This window comes from Parasteatoda tepidariorum, chromosome 5 (assembly GCF_982258835.1).
Source record: "Parasteatoda tepidariorum strain Cologne lab strain chromosome 5, Ptep-v5.0, whole genome shotgun sequence".
In the NCBI taxonomy this organism is placed as follows: domain Eukaryota; kingdom Metazoa; phylum Arthropoda; class Arachnida; order Araneae; family Theridiidae; genus Parasteatoda; species Parasteatoda tepidariorum.
In genome coordinates, this window is record NC_141759.1 from 66,715,250 (window position 1) to 66,735,147 (window position 19,898).

At 30.0% G+C, this 19,898-nt stretch overlaps 3 protein-coding genes across 6 annotated transcripts in view; 2 read left to right on the forward strand and 1 right to left on the reverse strand.

Moving 5' to 3' along the window:
* LOC107455693 (midasin) overlaps window positions 1-19,898 on the reverse strand; it is a 298,299-nt gene that overhangs the window by 150,243 nt on the left and 128,158 nt on the right. The window lies entirely within an intron of this gene.
* The window catches only part of LOC107455694 (uncharacterized), a 76,877-nt gene that overhangs the window by 17,104 nt on the left and 39,875 nt on the right, over window positions 1-19,898 (forward strand). For 2 of the 4 annotated variants that reach the window (XR_011637622.2, XM_016073337.5), the window contains exon 2: window positions 2,896-2,969. The exons of the other annotated variants lie outside the window; for them this stretch is intronic. Coding sequence is in view for 1 of the 2 variants with exons in the window: in XM_016073337.5 (XP_015928823.1) it covers window positions 2,964-2,969 (6 nt within the window). In the remaining variant the exon portion in view is untranslated. The remainder of the gene's footprint in view (window positions 1-2,895; window positions 2,970-19,898) is intronic. 4 annotated transcript variants of the gene reach the window in all.
* Window positions 16,022-18,394, forward strand: LOC147809439 (uncharacterized). Its single transcript, XM_087165052.1, has 2 exons — window positions 16,022-16,394; window positions 17,863-18,394. The coding sequence occupies exons 1-2, from the start codon at window positions 16,147-16,149 to the stop codon at window positions 18,392-18,394; spliced, it is 780 nt and encodes a 259-aa protein (XP_087021178.1). The 5' UTR covers window positions 16,022-16,146.

Consider the following 19,898-nt stretch of genomic DNA (forward strand, 5'->3'; position numbering starts at 1 on the left):
TGTTGGTTTTATGAATAAAACTTAGCCGAAGTATGTATAAAAAGAATGATAAAACCATTTGAAATACATAAACAATTATGTTTTTTTGTTGAAGTCTGCATTTAATTTATCATAAAAATTAGTTAGCTTCAAAAATTGAGAACAGGTTTGTTTGCATAGTTTTTTCTGATTTAACTTTCAACTCTAAAAATAAATCATCGATAGCTGCGTCTTTGGCGCACTATGACAGCAATATGAGGTTGCCTCTTTCTCTTTCATAGATCGTCAAAAAGAGCTCTCTACATGAGAACCACTCACAAATAGAAATAGAAGAGGTCGTAAATAGAAGAGGTCGCTACAGGAGGTTTCACCGTCTATCTCAATTTGCGATGATTAGCAAAAGCACATACCACCACTTTGTTATAAAGATAATCAGTACAGAATATAAATTAATAAAAACCACTGAAATTTCTCTTAAACAGTTAAATCAGTAAATACTTCTGTCCATGCTAAGAGTGCAATTAAACTAAATGAGATAGAGTTTAAAGAAATGAAAACATTTATTTTTTAATAAAAAAAAAACCTTTCAAATTAAAAAAAAAAAGAATACATATCAAAAAGTGAGCATAACTTCTTAGGAATTATGTAATAAATAAGTGGTACAATTATTTATTTCTAACGCTTTAGCAAATACCACCAAGAAAAGCAGCTTTTTCTTTAAATGTGAAAATAATTCACGTGAGGCGAGGTTGGAAGGAGGAGGGGAAATGACTTGGGGGAGTATTTTCTGAGAAATAAAATTAATCAACTTTGGGGAGGAGGAAGTTTCATGGTTGTTCGATTGTTGCTGTCACATAATTCTCTTTCCTATTTCAAAAGAAGGAAAATGATCTAAAGGAAAAAGTAACTCGCATTTTTGTTGATTATTAGCATGGGTGATTGAAGTCAAATACTCTTTCCAATCGCCAAGGGGCAAACTTCACTTCATTCAGTTAAACGATGAAGGGAATAAAATTTCAAATCATATTTCTTTTTCCGTGCCCTTCGTTTTCTCGAATATATCTCCCAAAATCCTCAGGCGCCAATTTCGGAACTGTCTTGGGCCCCCAAAGAGAAGGAAAAAACATCAGAAATCAATGAAACGAAATGTATAAGGTCGGAAAAATTCCCGGCACCTCTTGACACCTTATACCAAAATGTTTGCAGAAGCAAAAGTAAAACGATTATCAGATGGGAAAAACGACAGCCAATTCTTGTTGTGAATCGAAAAAAGAAATATTTTTTATCGATCCGATATTGTAATAAATTTACTTCTCTTTGCAACTCTAATATAATAATCATTTATAAAGTTGCAAAATGTTCTTGGAACACTGTCCTTAATTTATATTTATTTTAATACTCGTAGATTTAAATACATGAAATTCTACGAACAAATACTTAACACAAAAATCTGGGTGAACTTTCAAATATCAAAGTTAACCAGCATTAAAAATAATGAATCCGTACGTCAAACTAATTGAAGTCAAATTACTTGATTTCTAACTATAAGACAAATCTCGTTCAAAAAATTTTCAATCCAATGGATACTTCTTTGAATAACATAAATAAAGAAAAATCTGTGAGTAGAGCGAACGGTGCTGTCAGTTAATGATGGAACTCTTACACTCAATCCTTCTCCATTTCTAATTATTATTTTAACGAGCAGAGACGGGCTTTGCTTCAATCTTACTAATTAAGACTGTTTTTCGAATGCTCCATTGTCATATGAAAGGCTTTTTTTCTTCTCCCAAATAATAACAAATTTTCATAACTGATGAGAGTTTGCCATAGCTACTCATGATTGTTAGAATAAGTTCAGCCTGTCTAATGCCAGCACTGCCCATGCTTATTCTAAAAATGGTGCAAAAAGTCAAAATGGAGAAAGGCCACAATTTTGAGAAAATGAAAAGCGTTTGTTAAAAACTTACTGTTAATTCCGACTATCCGGGTTTAAAAAAATTTACAAAAGTGATTTAGACAATTTTCATCTAGGTGGGAAAATGTTGCCAAATTGGCCAATGTAATAATTAAGTTATTTGTCCGTTCTAAAGAGTTCATATAATTCTTCACGGCAAGGTAATATGCATATAGTTTAAAAGCCATCACTTTGCTTCAAGTGTAAGGCACTTAAGCTTTGGCTTTCTTATTTTCCTTAGTGACAGAGCTTCGAAAAACATTGTTAAATAAGTCTGTTCTTTATTTCTCCCATTTTAAGTGTCTACAGTAGTACGTGATTTATTATTGATAATAATATTTTTCTCTTATTTATTTAAACATAGGCAGCAAAAACTATTAACAGTTCGAAAGATTCATTTTTGAAAGGATTCTAAAAAATTATCCGAAGCTTAATGCAAGAATAGTTTTAATAGGAATTTAAAATGGCTCCGAAATAATCTAATAGGTTTTTTACAAAAATTATTTTTATGCTTAGAAGTAAATAATAACTATTTTAAGTATTTAATATTTTTTAAAATATTTTTATGTTTTGTTATATAGCTAAAAACAGTTTTCTGCCAAATCCTTTATATTTTGAATGAAGTTATTTTACCTTATAAAAGGTGGATTGTTTCGCAGTCAACATACTCTAAAGCATTCACTTCGCAGTCAACATACAGTGCGGCTTTGAGCAGAGCTCCTTCGAAGAAACTTCTCCTCGTAACTATGGCACCCGCTTCGATGCAAGACCGCTTCGATGCAAGACTGATGTCTGGAGGAGTTCTCCTGAAAGTCGCACTGTACTCCAAAGCATTTACGTTGATTGTTCTTGCACTAAGCCTAGGACATACACTGAGGAGAATATCCAGAATATCCTGTAGCATGTCGATTTTTCTTTGCTCTATTCAATAATCTTGTTTAAAAAAACGGTTCTTCTTTTAGGTTCAGCAGGTGATCGTGATTTCAGTCGAGATTTTTACGATCAAACGGGAATTAGCAACCACTAAAGGATGCAGGTTATATTCTTAATTTTCATCTTTACCCTTTCTTTCTTCCTTATTTTTGACCGAATAGAAACTAAATTAGATTGCTTTCTTTTCCAATTTCATTTTTAAGGCATGTACCGCATGTTTATTAAGGAATACTTTTTTTTTTCTTCTACATATTAAGTTATCACTATTTGACCCTATCATAGGCTCAATTATGTGATTTTATTCGGTTTTGATAGTACAGATGAATTTAAACGTGTTTTACTTCTAGCTTCAAGATGCTTAATGGGGAGAAATTGGCCTGAGTGTTCGACAATATTACTAACTCAGTGTGTAATTATGAATTTTTCAAAACAAAACATAAGTCAAAATACATGGGCGGTGATAGTGCTCTATTTTAAGGAATCTAGGAGTCAAAAGAATAAAACTTTTTTTTATTGTCTTATTTAATATTAGAAATAGTTGCAAATTAACTTAGTAACTTTCAACATTGAAAATAATATTTTTTTTATAATACTACAAAGCTATAAGACCGTACAAAAATATTAATTTAATTATCTTATATTATGTGCTTAAGTGTGAAACAGAAGAAATCATAAAAAAATAACCAGAAAACCAAACGTTCTTAAGTATTTTTCATTAAGAAATGTCTGTGTATTCTACTGCATAACAGAAATTTAAAATAATCAAATTTTAAAAAACAAATTTGCAATCACATTCTGTATTGATTAAAATTAAAAAAGATCTTAAAATAAAGTAGATACAAACAAGTATTTTGCTTGTTTGGTATTAAATTATAAAGTTAAGAATAAGTATTATACAGTTTGTTCGAAAACTAATTACTTCATCAAAAACTGAAAGCCATCAAAAGATGAAAAAACTAACTAAAAAATAATTTTAAATCATCAAACAAAAAGTAAATTTTGAAAAACTCCAAAAAATAAAAGATAACAGCTTTTTTTTTTTTTTTTTTTTTTTTTAAAAAAAGTTTCGAAAATGAAAGGCATAATAAGATTGCGATATTAAATTAAATCCCATATCTAGAGCAGCTTCATTAGAAAATCATTAAAAGTTTTTTTTTTCTTTTTTAATGTACGAAGGAAGATAAAAGCAATAATGAAATTGTTTTTCTGACTTAAAAAGTTGTCTTTTTAGTCTGATAATAACACTTTTAAAAAATTGAGAAAGTTAGAATAGTTAGGCTATGCACAGTTTTTTAAAATAAAAATATAAAATGCTGAAATATTGTACTTTCATTGAAAATGTCGATTACTTTTGATATAGATAGTTCAAAATTAACTAGCGATGAATAACAAATGCAATATTAGTATACACTATGTAGTACTCTTACATGAACTTTATCCTCACAGCAGCAGTGCCCAAATGGCGCTCGGCGAAACCCAAGGGTTCCTCGGAAAAGGGATACCTTACAATTCCATTCATAATTAAAATGAGTTTCAAATTAAGAAAATAGTTTTAATCTTAAAACAATTTACCGATATCTATAGGTTTTACAAGATTGTTATGAAAATAATCTCCAAAAGCAGAATATAAGTTCCCGTACTGTATTCAAACAATGTGTTATATTACATTTATAGCTTCACGTAAAGATATAAAAGAAAACACCTAAATAAAACAAACTTTCTACAAATGAACAAATTTGATACTTGCAACTCGAGAAGAAAACGATCAAGGATACACATACACGTAACCTATGAATTCAGCACCAAATAAACAAGATAGTGCGTTAAAGTTGAGCAAGTCTCACCACATAAGTTAAAATGTTAATTAACGCGAACTTAAATAAATACAACACCGTATCGCACATCGAATTTGTTAACATATAATATTTTATCTTTTACGTCTTTTACTTAACTTAGATTTATTATTTATGCATTTTATTGTAGCCGAGATATATTTCAGTTTTGTGTACCTGGCAACTTCGATGCAGAATTAGTTCGTGTGACATGGCTTCGCGCATGTGTTAAGAAATATAAAGGGAAAAATTGAAATCCTTATAAAAGAATCTTTGAGAAAGAAAATAGAATGTATAGCTTCAGAGAATTGATACCTCACAGGCTTGGCTTACTCGAAATAGAATAGAAAGAACAGTAGATAACGTAAACAAATAACACGTTTAGCAACCAATCAGGATCGAGACACCCACTTGCGGGTATCCCATTTGCTCTTAGTTAACCACAGATAAGAGACACAGGGAAACATTTCCTCTGTTGCTTTCAGTCCTGTTTACATCGATTTAAAAATTTTAAATCTGCCCCACTATTTTTAAGTATAAATATTAAAGAATAATATTCAGTTTCACGACAAATTTCTTAAGTCGATTCAAAGATAAGAGCTAAACTATAATAAATAAAGTAAAATGAAGCCCATTAAAATACACTCTTCCCATTTTCAATTTGCTACTATCTCAGAAATCTTCACCAATGTTGGTTCATTTAAAAATCTAAACTAAAATTTCTGAAACGCGCCATATAACATCTTTTCGAGAAGATGCAATCCCACTATCATTTAATAGGATTCCTATAATCAATATCGACCCATAAAGAGAGAGTGAGCGAAGAAAATTTTCATAACAGACAGAGCATTTAAACTAACTTTTCGAGACACTTCAGACCATTAACAAAACAGCGATAACCGATTTGCCCTAAATTAATTTCTCCAGTTGAATCCTCCTTTAGTTGACTCAATTCCACTGTGACGATTTGTATTGAACAGTAGAAACGATACCGATTTTGACGACATCCAATCATAATCCGCGACGGCAGAGAGCTTAGTAACAGGAAGATTATTATTCCGTTCAAGTTCAAAATATACTTCTATTTTATATGACCTATAGAAAGATAATTTAAATAATATTCGTAGTAATCTCAATTGTTAAGAATTTAACAAACTAATAAGTAGCATTAAAGATTACTAAATAAGTAAGGTAGTTCGGGTATTTTTTTTTTATTCGGCAAAACACTGTAATAAATATAAATTATGAAAAAGTTCTTAATTATGACAACAAATAAAAATTTAAAATTATATTTTTTATTAAAAATTTTGACATAAAAATTCTTATTTTAACAAATAAGAAACTATATATATATATATATATATATATATATATATATATATATATATATATATATTCCAGGTTATATATATATATAGCCATGGGCTATATATATTATATATATATAGCCCAGGTTTTCATGGCTTCTCGCCCAGGAACAATGTTTTCATGGGGCACATTAGGACCCATAATCCTCACAGAACAGTCCCTGACGTCTGTAAGCTACTTGAACATAGTTGCAGACAAGGTTCACCCATTCATGGCAACAGTTTTTCCTGCGGGGGATGGTGTTTACCAAAAAGATAATGCACCATGTCATAAGGGTCGAATCGTCATGGATTGGTTTGAGGAACATTAAAGTGATTTTCAAGTCATGTCTTGGCCCACCAATTCACCTGACCTTAATCCAATAGAGCATTTCTGGTCGTACTTGGAAAACCAAATTCGTGCTGCCACGCTATCCCCTAGCAATGTGAGGGAATTGCAGGACCAGTTGGTGAGCGCTTGCTACCAGATACCTCAGACTACCTATCAGCACCTTGTGGAATCAATGACACGGCGGGAGCTAGCAGTTTTGAGGTGGTCCTACATGTTATTACCAGGGTGGTCATAATGTAATGGCTCTTCGGTGTATATATAATATGAAGTTTGAGTGATGGGGATAAAATTAATGACCTATACGCAGGGAAATGGGCCGGGGAAAACGATTGCGTAGTTCTCACGGTTACAGTGACATTGACAAATTTCGAAATTTTCAAACAGCAACATTTTTTTTATATAATCAAAATGTAATCCTTACAGGAAAAAAAGAACATAAAAATGAATTTGAAACGGTATTCTTTAAACAAGTAAGATTTCGACGCTAAGCTTCTGTTCGGTAATACCGTTTCAAACTTTGTTCTCTAGTCTTCATGCTTCGATAAAAATAAATATTTAAAAAAAAGGTGTTGCCATTTGAATATTTCGAAATTTCGTCACTGTAAATGTGACCGTAAGAGCTTAACGTCATTCGTTAGGGCATATATTCTTATAGATATGTACAAAATTTTATTGCTATATACTGCTTTTATTTATATATATATATATATATATATATATATATATATATATATATATATATATATATATATATATATATATATATATATATATATATATATATATATATATATATATATATATATATATATATATATATTTCTTGGAAAATTGCTTGTTGGTACCCATTAACAAAATGCTACAAGCGACATTATTTTTCCAAATTATTCAACTTTTCAATACGTCTACGCGTCCTATTAACGGCTTAAATTCTTTAATCAATGCCCATGCCATTTACTTATGACAACCACCATTGCAAAATAGTTATTAAGTAAAACTTAAAAAAGTATAAAATGTTTTCACCAACGGAAGAATTGCAAAAAAATTGTTAAATTCATATCATCCGAGCATCGTTACATTAACTTTATTACCAATTATTGTAGTTGATTTTTTATCTAAAAATCGTGCTTTTTTAAGCATGCATATATAATAAGCCATAAAACACGACGCCTGCTAACGTTTATTTATTTACAACACGTTTCAAAAACTATTAAACTAAAGTAACAAGAATAACTAACCATAAGCACGCACGTTCTTATAAACAAAATGTAATCAGGAATGAGTATATAGGACACTAAAAAATGCAGACCAGCTGAAATAAATTCATTTGCAGTATCATATAAAAAAACAGGCAATTTAAAGTATGGGAAAGTTTTTTTTTTTATATATTTATTTTAAGCATGCATCTCTTTAGTCCAAAATAAGGAGGTTAAAAAAAAAATGTAATCTAATCATTTTCACTTCGCATCCCCTGATTAGTATCGACCTAGAGAAGAACCCAATTGGGGATAAGGATATACCATACATTACCCAGACTCGTTTGCGATTTTTCACTTTTCTCCTAAAAGCAGATAGCTTCTTCATGGGAATAAAATAGAGAGAAAAGTATGCATGAATTTCAGGTAATGAAATAAAGAAGACTGCAATAAAGGAAGGAAGGGGAAAAAAAAGATGGTCGCAATCCATCAACCCTGATCAAGTCATGAAACTATTTTATAATAAAAGAATATAAATATCTTTTCCGAGGTCTCGAAAAAACCCCGAAGCAATGTTTCAACAAAAACTTGAAGGCAAGTTTATCATGCATCGAAACACAGCTTTAATTATGAAATCGATTACAAAAATGCTTCGCAATGGATGTAATTAACATTAAAAAATATTTTTTTAACATTTAAAAGCATTTAGATAGAATATTAATTAATAATTATAGTTTATTTTAAAATTTACTGCCCAATCAGTAAATTACAATGAAACTAATAAATATTTCTAACAATTTGTAGCGAACATTAAAAGAAAATGAAAATAATAATAATTAAAAATGTTCACAATCATATATTTTTAAACATGGACGTTAACAGAAATTTCGAAGTTACGACAGCATATTTAAATTCTAGAGATTTAGTTACAATTTGGGTATTCAGTGCAAATACTAATAACATATTTTTTCAATTATTTTATACTTCTTCGACTGTTAAATTAATCATATAGTCAGCTGCTCAAACTGAAGAAAATCCTCATGAATCACATTATCTAGTATTCTCGTATTCAAAACATGTTTGCAGTATTAATGTCATGCAGGACATTAATACTGCGAATAAGTCATGCTTGACATGCATGACAAATTTAACTAAGCATCAACAGCAATAGGACTGACTGATGGCGCTGTTCATTAGTTCTTAGATTTGTCACGAAACCAACAAAATTGGGTCGGCTGTTCAACGACGGTATTAAAATATAAAATAATATGTTTATCTAGTTAAAAAGAATAATTTCAGTTGCCTAAACTCTCTATAAAAGCCTATTAAAAACTAATATCAGTGTCAGTAACCGATTTACAGATCTACCAAGGTCACCAGAAATTATAATAGCTTTGGTTATAGGCACAAGTCTCTACTAAATGCAATTTAAGGAATTATAAAGTTTTTATTATTATTTAAATTATCGGTTCTATGAATTCTTTATTTATTGCAACAAGAAAAAGTTTAGGAAAAGAAAAAACTTTTCGGTCATTAAAAGTTGTGATTATAAGCACGCACTCTGAATATCTTCTGAACACTGTTCGCTAAGACAAAAATCTATTACCACTGTTAAAACACTTACCTATTTGTAGTTATTGAATAAACCATAATTCATACGTGCTCACATTATGACCACCCTGCTAATAACATGTAGAACCACCTTTAGCCCTCAAAACTGCTAGCACCCGCCGTGGCATTGATTCCACAAGGTGCTGATAGGTAGTTTGAGGTATCTGGTACCAAGCGCTCACCAACTCGTCCAGCAATGCCCTCATATTGCGAGGGGGTAGCGTGGCAGCACGAATTTGGTTTGATAAGTAGGACCACAAATGCTCCATTGGATTAAGGTCAGGTGAATTTGGTGGCCAAGACATGACTTGAAAGTCACTGGAATGTTCCTCGACGATTCGACCCTTATGACATGGTGCATTATCCTGTTGATAAACACCATCCCCCGCAGGAAAAACTGTTGCCCTGAATGGGTGAACCTGGTCTGCAACTATGTTCAAGTAACTTACAGACGTCAGGGATTGTTCTATGAGGATTATGGGTTCTAATGTGCCCCATGAAAATATTGTTCCAGGGTGAGAAATCATGAAAACCTGGGCGAGCCCATTGTTATAGATGGAGGGTGGTCATAATGTAATGGCTCTTCGGTGTATATATATATATACATACATACACACATTAAAACTACGCCACCGTTTGCAACGTGTTTAGTATTACTAAACCACGAGTATGATTAAAACGAATAGCAAACTTTATTAACTTTTAATTTTTCATTATTGCAGCTAATTTTATTCTAAATTCAGCTTTTATTTCACAATATCACATCTTCGTAGCGCTAAAAACAAAATAAAACATTCCATTTTTCAGTCCTATCTTTCAGAAAACAAAAATCTCATTATCGAAACTAAAAACATAATCATAAGCGATTAAGGTCATTAGACTGGCAGTTAAATGGAAGCTATCAATAACGAAAATAGGAAGGAAAACACACTGAACGGGGTCTATACATTTAAATGGACACACACTCACTAAGGCACAAGACGTCGTCCAGCCCTTCGATTTATTCCACTGCGGAGCCCCAGAGTAAATCAAATTATGCGTCAGTGGGTTTGCTCCGGCTTACCGTTTTACATTAAATCTCATCGCTCAGGGATAGCTGAGGGAAAAGGCGGGGAACAGTAAAATAGGATTAGCTGAATTTCACCGCGCCAACTATCCATCATTTTAAACGACTTCCGCAGAGAAGTTATTCAACTATTCGCGTGCATTTTGCTCTCGAGTTCTTGGGAAGTTTTCAGGACTTTTCTTTACAAAAGGGGAAATAAGAATTTGTAGCGAGTTCGTGGAGACATTTAAGGTTGTTTAATGAGAGCGAGGTCGTGAATTTAGGAAGTATATTCCGTTTAAAGAGTAATAAGGCGATTCAATTTTCGCGGTGGAATGTTAACAATTTTTGCAAAGGGTTTTTAAATATTTTATCGAAATTCCTGAGTTTAAGATAAAAGAGCGTCGCTTAAAAAATACCCAGTAATAAAAAATTTAAAAAAAAAATTTAAAATATATCAGTTTACAAAATCATTCTAGCTCAGCGTCTGCGTCGACAATTGCACCCATTCATCTGTCGCTTTTCAGTCAAATAGCCAGTCCCTTCCTCCCTCCTCGCTATTCAATAATGAGAATGTTGGAGGAGAAATTTCTATATCAACTTGCCCATATGCGAAACATTCGATCTGTCTGCTTTGCTTTTGGTTGAAATATGTAGTTGAAATATAGAAACGAGGGCACGAAAACTCACATGCAAATAATAATCATAATAAAAGGCAAGCTGACAGTTATTTTAGGTCGCTTATTAATCCCGAATGACAGCTGTAATCTAATTTATCGAGCAGTGTTGATGCAGAAAGAAATAATAATTTATCTGAATGTTTACGTGTATATACTTTTTCTGAAACTTTTATATTAGGGGGACCGGAAAGTAATGTTTCGGCGCATTAGTCTTAAAAACCAATGCTTTTTTTTTTCTTCCATCCATTACGATTCATTTTTGATCCAGAATTGAAAGGCTACAGCAAACGAGGTTAATACATTATTGATAAAAATAAAATATTGATAACAACTATGAATTGCACCGAAACGACAATATTTTCCGGACCCCTTGATAAAAAGACATTACGGCTGGTCTGAAAAAAGTCAACAACGAATTTTTTTTATTTTTAAAGTGAGTTATATTTTAAAACAGGAAACTTTTCTTTATCGAACGAATTCTCATGAAAATCTATTCCCAATGTTAAAATATTAATATTGGCTTCTAAAATTGAATATATAATTCATCTATGATATAATAAATTATTCCAAAAAAATTATAATAATTTAACATAAAATATATAATTATGATTTATCACAATAATTTAGTGAGAAGGTTACTCACAAATTATGAAACACGAAAAATTTTATTGTAATAAATTTCAATGATATCTAGTATGTCATATACCGAATAAAATATGTGTCTTTCAAAATATTCTGGTTCGGTAAACCGCCATTTCACATCTGGCAATATGCCACTAACCAGGACAAAAAAAAAAAAGATAAGAAAAACGAAAATAGCAAGGAGAAATTCTAAAAAATACCATTTGTCATTCGACTGATAGGCAGTGAAATAATACTTCCAACAAATCTCACCTTAGGTGAGAAAGAAAACTTTTTTTTATAGGTATCTTCTTTAAAAAAAATATTATTCTTTAAGCATTAGTATTTGCAGTGAATTCAACTGGCAAACAACTTTTTTAAAAAATTAAAATTATTTCTTTAATAAAAAAACACGAAAATTTTTTTACGTAAATAAAATAAGAAGCTCGATTTACTATAAAGACACAAAATTCCTGCATTAAAAATACATAAAAGTTCGATTTTAAATAATGAAAAAAGAAGAAGCGATTAAAAGAAATTCAAAAGCAATATACAAAGTAAAAAATAATACAGAGAGAACAATGGGAAGTTACATCATACGTAAGGTTTCCCCAATCTTTTTCATATTTATGCATTATATAGCTATTATATTATATAGCTATTGAACAATTTCAACATAATATTAAGCAGAATCTCACGTTGTTGCTGTTCAAAACTATGAGTCCACTTTCAAGACTTGTCAGACGACAAGACGAAACAATAAAGATTTAAAATAAAAACTTAAAGTTTTTATTGAAAAATAAAAGTTAGAATCAAAACTAGAAAAACCGCAATAGCCGAAAGAGTAAAAGATGAAAAATAGAACAAAAAAACCACAGTGGCCGAGAGGGGCAAATCTGGGCAAAATCACTTTTGTTTCTTCTCATACACGTCTGGCAATTCTTAAAAATGGGCGCTTGCTTTTGAGCACTTGAAACAAGTCAACAGTATACAGATTGTTTACATTTATTTTCTAATCAAATGCTCTTTTTTTTTTTCATCGTCCGTTTACAAAATGGCTATTTTTGAGGTTATACCTATCGAACGAGCATAAATTGCGCTAAAGGGGGAAAGTATGATATGAATAATGACCTTTAGCCTCTTCCACACTTACACACCTGGACAATACTTCAGGGAAGTGGAGCGCAGGGGGGGGGGATTTTGAATACTTGTTGTAACCTTACTTACTGGCGAAGTTCAGTTTACTTACGGGCGTAAGTACGCCAAAATAAAGCCTTTACTTTCATAAAATCACTCTCAATATTTTTAGCCAATAAATTATGCAAAATATTTTTGTGTAAGTCATACTGTATTAAATTTAAAAGAAGCAAGTTTTAAAAAATGAATATTAATTTAAAGCGATATTAAATAAAAAATATTTCACTTAATTTTGCATTTTATTATTCCCAGAATGTTATTATTATTTATTCAAATAATGAATATGATGAATCATGAATGTACCAATAGTCTACAACAATTCTGACTGTAACCATTTTTAAAGAAGAAAATGTCTTAGTAAGTATCTACCAAAATGTAACGAAAAAGGGTAAAAATTTTAACTGTGAATTTTAGTTGAATTTAATTTAAAATACAACAGATAAGCTTAAGTGTAAAATGAAAGGAAGGATAGATAAATCATGAAATGTAATAGTCCTGTTTTTTAAATAAACATCGTTTAACTTAAAGATATGTTAAAGAAAAAAAAAAAAGAAAATTATTACAAGTTCTTTTAGAAAAAAAAAGATTAAGTAAAATAAGCAAAATTTTGAGAAATGAAAAGCACAAAAATAAAAAAAAGGCTTTTAATACTAAAATACAAAACTGTACGAAGTAATGATGTGATGTTTGCTTTAAAATTTTGATGAATTCAACTGACGATTCACTTTGGAAACATGAGCTCAGATAGAAATTACTTCTAACTTTAAATAATATACAAGAATTGATTTTGTGATTACAAAATATTATTAAGTTTGCTTTTGGGAAAGCTAAATTTTAATTCTTTAGAACAAATTCAAGAATTAAATGAATGCGCAAAATGCATATTTTATATCCAAATATAAATTATGTTTTCTACCATTTAGTTTTGAAATGGTAGAAACTGTATTGGAATGAAGCAAATGTCTTTGTTAACTTTTTACGTAGTCACAAATTAGATTTTAATATAAATTAAAATATACAATTTAAAAATATTATACAAGTTTCAAAAAAAATAAAAAATAATAATAAATAAATAAATAATATTAATAATAATAACTTTAAAGAAATAGCATATTTAAATATTTAGTCATTATTCTCAAAGTAAATTTGTACTCTGACTATAGAAAAATTCGTGTCCATGAGTTTAGTGTGAGGCAATAATATGTTTTGTGGCCAAAATTCACAAATGCACATAAAGAAAAAAATAATAAGAGAGATAAAAATTTCTCTCTCTCCTTTGTTTTCAATTTTCTACAAAATAAAGTAGCAAAATGGAGCAAAAATACATAATATGAACCTTAAATTTTCTTGGTACCTTTTTTTTAAAAAAAATCATGTAACCGCTAAAACAGTGAGAAGCTATTTACTTAATTTAATCAAATATTTCCTATATTTCTCTTTACATCTTTTATTCTTTGCATGGATTTTTGCTATCTCAAAATGAAACTTTTGTAAAGTCACTAAAAAAACTTTCAAGTTTTCTTGATTCGATATGCTGCTAATTTTGAAAACAGTTGATACCTTTTTAACTCATGGCTATGCACCGGTGTTTTATAAAAGTAACGTGTGTCAGTGAAAATGGATTAATCGAAGTAGTCTTGTTTGTTGCACAGTCTTGTCAAATTTGAATACTGATTAACACAAATGAATCACAAAACTAACATAAAAAAGTCACAAGAGAGGAAGGAGAAATGCACTAAAAAGGCACTGGAAAAGAAGAACTGGTTAGTAAAGTTCTCGTAAAAAGCATAACATTAGCTATGTAAATTTAAAGACTGATTCGATGTGATCTAACATTTTCGAAATAAAGAAAACATTGAAAAAGTTAGAAAGTACTTATATTTTGAAATATAATTAGTCAAAAAAATATTATTTGTACAATAATAGATCCGTAGGTGGAGAGAAAAATCAAAACAGAGGCCTGCATGGGACAGAATAGGGTGTGCAAAGGGCTGTAGAGCTATAGAAGGAGAAAAAATCCCTATACAATAAGTGTACTTATCGATGTTTAGAAAATTTTTAGAGCTGATGAAGAGTGAGTCTGTCAAATAGCATGAAGTGAGGACAGTTCCTATCCGTTAACTTTAAATTAATCCTTATGCATTTATTAAATTTTTAAAAAATAAATCTAATATCTTTCAAATACTAACATTTCTTTCAATATTTAATTAAATTAAATGTTGATGCATCATCCTGAATTCTACCAGCAGTTAAATGCATATAATTATTTTCAAGGTAATATTTCCTAGTGGTTCCTTTTGGTGTTTTTTTTTTCAATTTTTTTTTTTTTGTTTTTTTCAACCAACAAATGAGGGACCCCATACACAATTTTACAATCTTTTGAGTTTCATCACTATATAACGCAAATGCAGACCAGTGCAATAAAAAAAACCCAGCACGAATGCTATTGTCCCAATGTTTGATCCAAGAGTTCTCTTGTCTTTTAGGTTTCGATCAAAATTTCGAAACTACGGAGTTAAACATTAAAGTCGTAAATCCAAAATAAAGTTTTTTTTTTTTTTTTTTTTTGTGTGGCGTGTTTTAAATTTTGCTGCCTTTACTATCACTTCATTATCCCGTGTCTTTTTTTAAAGGACATTGCTTGACCTTTAGTTGCCAGTCCTACTGCTACAGGCAATGTTTTCTGAAGGTCAAGCATTGTCCAAGACACAGTAAAGGGGTCCAATTAGGAAACGAGCCATTTACAACATTTATATGGTTTTGGTGGCTGATTGTTATTTTTGTTGAACATGATTTTACGAAAGCAGTTTGATATGAAAAAAATATATAGCGAAAATGGTAAAGTACTTATTCTGCACCAGAATTATCGCTATAGGTTCGCCTATGCTCATAAATCTTCGGGAGAAGAACTTTGGCGATGCGTAAATAAGAATTGTAACGCAAAGTCATATGCTTTCGGAAATGGAGCAACTTTTTCGAGAATACGAACTAATCATAACCATGATCCTTTGACTGAGCGTGTGTTGCAGAGAAAGATTCTGTCAAATCAGATTAAAATGGAAAGTAAAAAAATTCACGAAAAGCCTGCCAAGCTAATTTTTTCGGCCATGGAGACACTGCCAAGTGCTGCTGACGTCCTAACAAGATGTGATTTAAAATTAATAAGAAATAACATTACTAACTCCAGATTATCAGTGTTTCCAAAAATGCCAAAAGATTTACTCGGAACACAAGATGTCCTGGAGAAAATAAACGTTAGCACAGTTAAAGGAGAAACATTTTTATTGAAAAACGTGAAAGATGCAGGCATAGTTATGTTTTCCTGCCTTTCAAATCTGCAATGCATGTGTCAATGTGAAGTAATGGAACTTTTGATACAGCTCCGAAATTTTTTATTCAAATGTTTACTGTCCACGGGTATTACAAAGAGAATTACATACCGTTTGTGTTTTGCTTACTAAAAGACAAACGAAAGGACAGTTATGCCCACACGTTCAAGTGCTTAGTGTCTGAGTGTGATAAAAGAGGGTTACGATTTTCTCCCAAAACCATCGTTTCTGACTTTGAGAGAGGGATACAAGAAAGTATAAGAGACACCTTTCCTGGAACTAAAATTATCGGCTGTCGCTTTCATTTAGCTCAAGCATGGTAAGTGTATATTTATTTATTTAGTTTACATTATATACATTAATTTCAAAGTTTGTCCAATACGCTTAAAATGAGCCGCGATGGCTCCGGGGATAGAGCGTTTGCCTTCCATTAAGGCGAACCGGGTTCGAATCCCAGCGGATACGAATTCCGCATCCGGTTTGCACTGACCATCGCGCTGACGTGAAATATCCTCAGTGGTAGACGGATCAGGGGTTAGAGTCCCCTTGCCTTCAGGCTAGCCGCGGAAGGTTCTCGTGGTCTTCCTCTCTATGTAACGCAAATGCGTGTTAGCTCCATCAAAACGTCCTCCACGAAGGCAAATCTCTCCCAATATTCGATCCAGGAGTTCCCTTGTCTTCTGGATTGGCTTCAAAATTTCAAGGCTACGGAGTTGAACATTAATAGTCGTAAACCCAAAAATTGGGTCGGCTGTTCAACGACGGTTATAAAATACCTTTAAAATATGCCCAGTAAATTAATGTGCAAAACAATTAATAAACTAATTAATAACATAATTGTGAACTTCTTCTGAGTTAGGAAAAATATATTTTTTCTTATAACTAAGGAGGAAGAACACTAATGCTTCATTATTTCATATCAATTGGATTTTAGTTTAATTTACATTGATTTTAAATGATTTTCAAATCAAACATATTAATACCATGTATCGATATCAATCATACATTGCATAACTTCTGTTTACAGTTTGCATAAGCTTTTGTTTACTTTGCATTTTTACTAAAACTTTGAATATTCGAGAAAAGTCAGGATGACTGTGTTCAACAAAAATACCCTAATAGCAAAAATATGAGTATGGCCAATATATTAAATAGTTTATTTTCACATTTATTCTGATATATATAATTTATATTAGTATATTCCAGTAATTTTTAAGTGAAAATACTAAGTGCAGAAGCTAAAGCAACGCAATCTATGGCATAAAGAAGTTAATTAAACAAATAGTTATAAACTTTTACTCTGATTTTCACCACCCAGTTTACTTATGACTTTGTTAAAAAAACCAGAGGTAGATTTCGTGCTTTTTTTTTTTTTAATATATAAATAATACAAATATCCCAAAAATCGTAGAAAAATTACATTCCTCGATAAAATAAGTAATGAAAATGAAATATCGTTATGATATATATGACAAATTGAAGTGCACAACAAACCCTAAGTAGCATTTTAAGTCTTAAAAATACTGATTTGTTGAACTGTTTAATTTTAATGAGCTACAAATTGCAAAAATCGTAATAAACACTTGTCCCTCTTTCATATTTAGCACACATTAAAACTTTTAAAATGAATTATTATTATTTCAATGTAGTATTAAGTTTAAAACATCTACTTAAGAATAATTTAGTGCATGCTCTTTAATTTGTATTTGCATTTTTTAACATTGCGCTTTTTTATTTGTTTATTATTTATTTCAAATTTATAATACTACAAGAGTGATCTTTTTCAGGTGGAGAAAAATACAACAATTAGGTCTTAGTAGGCACTACAAAGAGCGAGATTCTCCGACTGGAAGATGGTTGCGCTATTGTTTTGGTCTTACATATTTAAGCCCAGAAGATGTCGAAGTGGCATTTTTTTTATTAATTGGGAATCATACTTCAGAAGTGATGGAATTTGCTGATTATTTAGCAAAAAACTACATCGACGTAGATGAAAACACGCCGTATCCTCCTTCCATGTGGGCAGCTGACTCTTCTGATCTGTGGCGAACAACTAATTCTTGTGAGAGTTTTCACAGCAGGTTTAGTTCATTTTTTGGAGCAACAAACCCTAACATCTTTATTTTTGTCAAAAACCTTAATTTAATACAAAGTGATACCCATACCTATATTAGAATAAACACTGCCGAGGCTAGTGGACCTCGAAAAATATCAAAAAAAGAACTGTTTATTAACGAAAGAATTGTCGAGTTTAAAAACGGAAAAATAGGATATTTTGATTTTTTAAATGTAGTGTCATATAAAACAAAAACGATTTAAAGAAAAATTTGAACAACAATAGTTAAAATATATTAAAGTTAAAAAAAATTTTGAAGAAAAATTTGAACAAAAGTAGTTAAAATATATTAAAGTAATAAAATAAGGTTCTATTGATTCTACTTAAATTGAAGCATTTGCCTTAAAAACAAAATAGATATTTTTTTAATAAATATTAATTATTTTAATTTTTTGAAGAAGATAAAGTTTTCACAATTTTTTAATACTATTCTGTGAATCATTTTAAAATCAGTAAATTATTTAATTTCTATAATGCCATTGCTATTTCATATTATAATTGTAACTTGAAAACTTATATATATTTTGTATTTTTTTATATTTTTAAAATATTATTTATTCGTTTTTTGCTTCTCCAAAAAGTAAGAATAGTTATTTAAAAAAACAACTTTGTCAAAATACTCACGAATACAATATGTTTGTTTTTACGTTTTTACTAGTATTTGTATATATTATTTGTTTTTACATGTTTGTATTTATTTTTGTTATCTCTTTAATCTCTCTTTTTTTTCCTTAATAAATGTTATTTGGATATTATTTTGTATTCATTTTCAAAATTATCAAAGCACTACACATTAGTTTTCAGAATCAGAATTTTCATCAAAAATACTTAACTGTCATTAAATATAATTTTTATTTAATATCGCTTAAATTTTTGGCTGAAAATAATTTTATTTTCTTCTTTATTAATCTAGTTAATTGTCTTAAAATACATTTTACTTGTATACACATTGATTTTAAATTATATATTTCTCAATTTAAATTTTATATATATATATATATATATATATATATATTTAAAATTTAAATTTTCATTTCAATATTAAGCATTTCATTTGATTTTTAAGAATTTAAAATAAAGGAAAGAAAGCGTTATAAATAAATACCAAAAACTTTCCTTGAATTAAATTTCGTTAAACTCACATGTCTCAATTCCATTCAATGTTCGCTAATAAAAGTTACGAAGAATCATTGTAATCCAACGAAACCATTAAAGCAAAACTTAATGTAAGTGATCAATGTTAGTCAATGATTGTGTTAGGTATGGATAATGATAATTTTCAAATTTCATAAACAGAATCTATTTTTAAATCGCCTCTAAGGTATTTTCTATTAGCCCTTGGAAGAGTAGAACTGACTTGTTAACAGCATTATGGCTATTATTCTTTAATGTCTTTTAATTTTTTTTTTCATTAAAAAATTCCATTATCTTAGCCCAGGAATAAATTTATTAAATAAAAAGATGTAAAGAACGTTTTATTCTGAATAACTTTTGATCTTAAAATCGAAAAATTCTGAACTAAGATGCAATATTCCTAACATAACGAAAGATATTCTATATAACAGTGAAGATGATAATTTAAGTTTCAAAACGGCACACAAACATGACAAGTACGATAAATTAGGAACCGTTTTAAACAATTTTAGTACTATTTTAATATGTTTTATCTCGCTTTTAGAACAAATTATTATAAACCAAAAATTCTCT

Bases quoted from the DNA above. Each gene is read 5' to 3' on its own strand.
- LOC147809439 (XM_087165052.1), top strand. From the start codon at position 16,147: ATGTTTACTGTCCACGGGTATTACAAAGAGAATTACATACCGTTTGTG. The intron at 16,395-17,862 runs GTAAGTGTATAT...GATCTTTTTCAG, and splicing joins TTTCATTTAGCTCAAGCATG to GTGGAGAAAAATACAACAAT.